Source organism: Rhinoderma darwinii, chromosome 4 (assembly GCF_050947455.1).
Source record: "Rhinoderma darwinii isolate aRhiDar2 chromosome 4, aRhiDar2.hap1, whole genome shotgun sequence".
Lineage (NCBI taxonomy): Eukaryota > Metazoa > Chordata > Amphibia > Anura > Rhinodermatidae > Rhinoderma > Rhinoderma darwinii.
The window spans coordinates 50812575-50819738 of NC_134690.1; the positions used below are offsets into that span (position 1 = coordinate 50812575).

The 7164-nt window shown below is 36.2% G+C and overlaps 1 protein-coding gene across 1 annotated transcript in view; it reads right to left on the bottom strand.

Annotated features, from left to right (window-relative positions):
* Positions 1 to 5652, bottom strand: part of GREB1 (growth regulating estrogen receptor binding 1) — a 108919-nt gene extending 103267 nt beyond the window's left edge. Inside the window, exons 1-2 of the mRNA XM_075861100.1 lie at positions 5221 to 5652; positions 448 to 558 (exon numbers count right to left, since the gene is read on the bottom strand). Coding sequence (XP_075717215.1) covers positions 448 to 558; positions 5221 to 5377 — 268 coding nt within the window. The 5' untranslated portion in view covers positions 5378 to 5652. The remainder of the gene's footprint in view (positions 1 to 447; positions 559 to 5220) is intronic.
* Positions 5653 to 7164: the final 1512 nt, after the last annotated feature.

Here is a 7164-nt window from a genome sequence, read left to right on the forward strand (position 1 = left end):
TTCCATAATGAATAAATTTGATAATTTTGTCTAATCTTTACGTCTTTTGGCAACTTTGGAAGCTAAGGATACTTATGGGTTAAACCAAACCAAGAGTCAGAATAATGACCACAAAAGTCTAACATCGAAAAATGTGGAAGATGAATATCAACTGTTGGTAGATATTTTTGTGGCTACAGTACCTATAAAATGGACTGGGTGGCCACATTGAACAATTGCCTCTAAAAATGTTGATGTGGATTCCTAATCAGGAAACGTGGAAGCTATGGTATCGATGAGTTATTTTTTCAAAGGGTCACTGAAATATAATAGAAAATTAAATTCTAACGATAAGAACAATGAATCCATCAGGTGTGAAAAATTTTGTTGGTTGAGAATATTCGTGAGGTTCAGTGCATAGCTGCTAGAAGACGTCATGCAATAAGTACCCCGGCTTACAGTCCATACCATCAGTCGTGCAACAGCCTTCTGGTGGAGGTTTGTTCGGATATGAATGAGCTGGACTACTGGACCCAGATGCATCATCGTCTTCATCATTATCATCATTGTCCCCACCACCTACACAATATAAAATAGATCAATTTGAAATTAGTAAATTGATCGGTTATCATGAAGAACACTCAAAATTGTTCAGATCTAAAAAGCTTTACACTGCAGCTCTGCCTGTTTGGTTTGGCTGCTATGTATTAGCACAAGCCCTGCGCCAGCAGGGAGACTTGAATCCATTACAGCAAAGATCTGCCATAAACTACATAAGCAATTTCCACATATATATACTGAAGTTAACAAGTCTCAATAAGAAGTGATCCTAGGGATCGACATTAACAAATCATAATTTAAAGCAACACTGCCCTATATCAGTAAACCCTCTAGAGTCTATCTGTTGATGGATTAGATTAGTATTACTGTCATAAGATTCTATGTTTTTTTGTGTTGCTGCAAAGGAAAACGTATACAATTTAGTGCAATAAAAAAGGCGTTCCATAACCTAATAACAAACCGACTTTCACTGCCGAGTAGACCTTGTTTTCACTCTCCTCTGTGGGGAGATCCGTAGCTTTAATGCTAATGTAATGGAAATGATTAGAGGAATTTTCTGCACGAAAGGCGTCTGTCAGGGAGCAGCACTGTGAACATATCAGCTCTGCTTCTGGAAGAGTCCGCTCATTAAATAAAATGCTAATATCCCTCCTACAGGTTCCTTTGTAGCAAGAAGGACGAGAGCAGTAGTAAACACAAGAAGAGATGTTTCTAAAGGGCACAGAAGCATTAGAACTATTTTGTACAATATCTTGTACAAAATATTTTGTGATATCCACTACCCAAAGAACCCATTAACCAACTTTTTTTTAAGAGTACCATGGTGGGCCGAACAGGGTCAATCACCATGTGGAGGTAGTGCGGCTACTCCCATGTTATGGCTGCAAAACCTGGACCCCGCTGTACTGAATCGAACGGAATACAATATTGTTCTACGGTCATCTATAAAACCGTGGGGTTCCCAGTGTTGCAGCCGTTAAAACGCGGCCTTATAAAGCTTACAGAACAATGCGTACTGTGAATGTCAATACGCTTTCAAAAAAATGTTTGTTTTTTATGCTGCATGCTTCAGGCGTGGTGGTTTTTATGGAGTTTTGCTGCCATAGACCAACATTTTAACTGAAACTGCCTGTGTGACCTGTGTTGTAGTGTTAGGTCGAATTCAGACGAACGTGGGGAAACATTTGCAGCGTTTTTCACGTCCGAGTTGCCCCTGTGTGGGTCCTGCTTTCACGGATCCCATATACCTGAGTCTATGCAGGAATCCGTAAAAATGGAAGAAAATAGGACATGTTCTATTTTTAAACGCTCCCTTCACACGGTCTGTTGATTTAACAGCCGTAACACGGACATATACTATGGTCGCCTGAATTCGGGCTTTGGGCTGGATTCACACATGCCGTTTTAGTTTTTTGTTTTTTTTACCAAATACAGAAGTGGATACAAGACCTACCGTTACGCTTTTTCTTCTTTATGTATCCACCGCTGTGTTTGGCTAAAAAACATTGCATCATAAACTGCGCCACAAATTGCATGAAAAAAGTATGAATGAAGCCAGAAGTGGATATAAAGAAGAGGTAAAATATAGTTCACTCTATCTTCCTATAATTCACTTTGGCTAGAAAAACGTCACCAGGGGTGGGACAAGCTCTTCTGGTGCCCAAGGTACTTTGATAATGTACCCCCCTCAATCCCTGACATTCAGCGTGATAGTTGTCACTAAGCTTGACAATCCCCCATCCCTCACCTGATTAGATAGATAGATAGATAGATAGATAGATAGATAGATAGATAGATAGATAGATAGATAGATAGATAGATAGATAGATAGATAGATAGATAGATAGATAGATAGATAGATAGATAGATAGATAGATATGAGATAGATAGATATGAGATAGATAGATAGATAGATAGATAGATAGATAGATAGATAGATAGATAGATAGATAGACAGACAGACAGACAGACAGACAGACAGACAGACAGACAGACAGATAGATAGATAGATAGATAGATAGATAGATAGATAGATAGATAGATAGATAGATAGATAGATATGAGATAGATAGATATGAGATAGATAGATAGATAGATAGATAGATAGATAGATAGATAGATAGATAGATAGATAGATAGATAGATAGATAGATAGATAGATAGATAGATAGATATGAGATAGATAGATAGATAGATAGATAGATAGATAGATAGATAGATAGATAGATAGATAGATAGATAGATAGATAGATAGATAGATAGATAGATAGATATGAGATAGATAGATAGATAGATAGATAGATAGATAGATAGATAGATAGATAGATAGATAGATAGATAGATAGATAGATAGATAGATAGATAGATAGATAGATAGATAGATAGATATGAGATAGATAGATATGAGATAGATAGATAGATAGATAGATAGATAGATAGATAGATAGATAGATAGATAGATATGAGATAGATAGATAGATAGATAGATAGATAGATAGATAGATAGATAGATAGATAGATAGATAGATAGATAGATAGATAGATAGATAGATAGATGATAGATATGAGATAGATAGATATGAGATAGTTAGATATGAGATAGATAGATAGATAGATAGATAGATAGATAGATAGATAGATAGATAGATAGATAGATAGATAGATAGATAGATAGATAGATAGATAGATAGATAGATGATAGATATGAGATAGATAGATATGAGATAGTTAGATATGAGATAGATAGATAGATAGATAGATAGATAGATAGATAGATAGATAGATAGATAGATAGATAGATAGATAGATAGATAGATAGATAGATAGATAGATAGATAGATAGATGATAGATATGAGATAGATAGATATGAGATAGTTAGATATGAGATAGATAGATAGATAGATAGATAGATAGATAGATAGATAGATAGATAGATAGATAGATAGATAGATAGATAGATAGATAGATAGATAGATAGATAGATAGATGATAGATATGAGATAGATAGATATGAGATAGTTAGATATGAGATAGATAGATAGATAGATAGATAGATAGATAGATAGATAGATAGATAGATAGATAGATAGATAGATAGATAGATAGATAGATAGATAGATAGATAGATAGATAGATAGATATGAGATAGATAGATATGAGATAGATAGATAGATAGATAGATAGATAGATAGATAGATAGATAGATAGATAGATAGATAGATAGATAGATAGATAGATAGATAGATGATAGATAGATAGATAGATAGATAGATAGATAGATAGATAGATAGATAGATAGATAGATAGATAGATAGATAGATAGATAGATAGATAGATAGATAGATAGATAGATAGATATGAGATAGATAGATATGAGATAGATAGATAGATAGATAGATAGATAGATAGATAGATAGATAGATAGATAGATAGATAGATAGATAGATAGATATGAGATAGATAGATAGATAGATAGATAGATAGATAGATAGATAGATAGATAGATAGATAGATAGATAGATAGATAGATAGATAGATAGATAGATAGATAGATATGAGATAGATAGATATGAGATAGATAGATAGATAGATAGATAGATAGATAGATAGATAGATAGATAGATAGATAGATAGATAGATAGATAGATAGATAGATAGATAGATAGATAGATAGATAGATAGATAGATAGATAGATGATAGATAGATAGATAGATAGATAGATAGATAGATAGATAGATAGATAGATAGATAGATAGATAGATAGATAGATAGATAGATAGATAGATAGATAGATAGATAGATACATAGATAGATACATAGATAGATAGATAGATAGATAGATAGATAGATAGATAGATAGATAGATAGATAGATAGATAGATAGATAGATAGATAGATAGATAGATAGATAGATAGATAGATAGATAGATAGATAGATAGATAGACAGATTAATGATAACTTCTTAACTTCCTAATATTGGGCACTTTATATACAAGGTTCGCCAGTCCTTTAGGATCATATTATTTCTTTAACAAATCACTTCTATATTCTACATTCTAAGTTATTTATTCTAAGATGATTGGGGTTGATTCCAGAATGTCATAGAGTTATATTATAATTGTGAGAATTGTACAACGCCACCTACCCACCTCCATCTCTATCCTAATACCTTAGTAGCCAACTCTCATCATCTCCATCATCTCCAGCCACCCCCCCCCCCCTAGTTGTTAACTCTCTCCTTGCTGCTAGATAGTAAGCTCACTAGTGCAGAGTCCTCTTCTTCTACTGAGTCTTATTTCTTCACTTGCCTTGTCATGCCAAGTCCTTATCCCTCTCTTATCTCATGTATAATATTTAGTCCCTTTTATAGCTAATGGGTGACAATTTACATATCAACAACATATTCCTCAGCGTTGTACGCAGAATATAATCTATCAGATCAGTCCCACCCATCCAAACCCTATATCGGACTCACACACACTAGGGACAATTTCTTATGGTCACTTAATATGTAGAAACCTACACAAGTTCAAGGAGGACATACAAAGTCCATGCAGATGTTGCCCCAGGTCAGATTCAAACCCAGTAGAATATGTTCTATAAATCTGGGGATAATATCTGGAACCTCAGCAGTAGGGTAGTCCTCAAAGAAAGGGTGAAGATAGATCAATGACTTACCTTCTAGGGAGGATAGCTGCTGTTCAGCTTCTAAGTAGAGCTGGGAAAATATCGGTCTAGGGACCAAGTTGTTGGACCTCAACGAAGCCTCAATGGAATTGTGTAGAACTTCCTCAAAGCGCGTGGTCTTCAGTTGTCCAGCATACGAATTCCCCATCTTCCATAGGAGGAGAAGAACACAGAAGTTAGACTTTCACAGCAAAGGAGAAAATGTTTGCAAAAGCCTCTCTAAGTACAGATCTGGACCGGTGGGTAAAGTCTCCCAAGGAACAGATGCCCCGCAGTCCTGTGGGTATAGTCACGTGTATGGGTATTGGTGGAGAAGGATCATGGTGGTGGAGCAGGAGAAGCCCAAGAAGCCTGTGTGTCCTGGTGCAGAGCAATGAGCAGAATGTCTTAGTGAGAACTGTGGATCTGAAATGAATCAGGCAATTCCTCCTCTTAGACTGTGTGATCTGAGTCTGGGCTTGATATATTACAGGAAGCGACCTGCCAGCAGCTATGTCCAAGTCACCAGCAGTGACCACCGCTGACACCTTATAAAAGATCTTACCAAGTCTGTGATCCTGGAGAAGACTCCCTATGGTTTACAAGCTGTACAGGAACATCATAGTAAGAACTGTTTGTCAGACAATACACCTCCAAAAGAGATAGAGGCTCATTGTGAGCAGACAGACAAAACTCAGCTCTCCAATTAACCCCTTAATCACAGGGAACATGTTGACCCTTCGGACGTCATCCGAGATGATTTCAGGGTGGTGTCAAATACATCTTGTCCTGAAGACAGATGACTAAACCTCTGATAGAAGTCTCTGTCTATCTCTTAATATAACATACAGCCAAAAAAAAACAAATGTAAGTACCAAACTAAAACTCTACTGTATAGATACTTAAAGAGCCCCTACCCCCAAAAGTGAGGGAACCTGTCAATATAGGTCTTTAAAGAAGAGGATAATGGGACCACTATTACAGATCCCATAGAGACGGTCATTTCGTTTTCCTAGACAACTGACCGAACCAGGGGGCGTAGCTTGGTGGGCTGGCCGGGTATGTGTCCCAGGTACTCAATGCCAAGGAGGGGCACCAACAAGCCACACTGCCTTCACCAGGGTATTTAGGATACAGGGTTAAGGCATAAATTGGCAGACTTGTTATTCAGGAGTCTGGGAAAGCTTGGTTTATTTTATTTTCAGTAGATATTTTTTGGGGATTTTTTGATGTATTATTTTTTTACTAATCCACTTTAGAAAATGAAAGACACATTACATTATCTAAAAAGTCAGAGATACATTGTTAGGATTGATTATTTTTTTTATTTTTATATTAGCTTAAATACTATTCTTTTTTTTCATATTGTAAATATGGATCTGAGCTGCAATACCAGTTATAACCTTATGGACAGTTGTGGTGCTGTTTCCAAAAGAAAGCTGCCATATTTTTCTAATCTTCACAAGCCCTTTATACTACATTCACACGACAGAGAAAAAAATCAGCCATTAAAAATCAACCAACTGTCAGTTTTTCATGGCTGTTTTACATTATTGTGTCTCCAAATTGTCATCCATTTCAAGTCCATCTGACCGTTTTTAATGGCCGTTTGCCATCCATTTTTAATGGCCGTTTGCCATCCGTTTTTTATGGCCGTTAAAAAAAAATTGATGAATTTCATTTGTCAGGGTTTTGTTTTTTTATCCCAACCCCCTGATAACACCACAGTGCCCATGTAGATAGTGTTGCAATGCCTCTGTAGATAGTGCCACAGTGCCCACTGTAGATAGTGCCAACATAGATAGTGCCAGTGCCCACATAGAGCCACAGTGCCCACTGTAGATAGTGCCACAGTGCCCACATAGTGCCACAGTGCCCACATATAAAGTGCCATAGTGACCACATATAAAGTGCCAGTACCATCATAGTGCCACAGTGCCCATGTAGATAGCACCA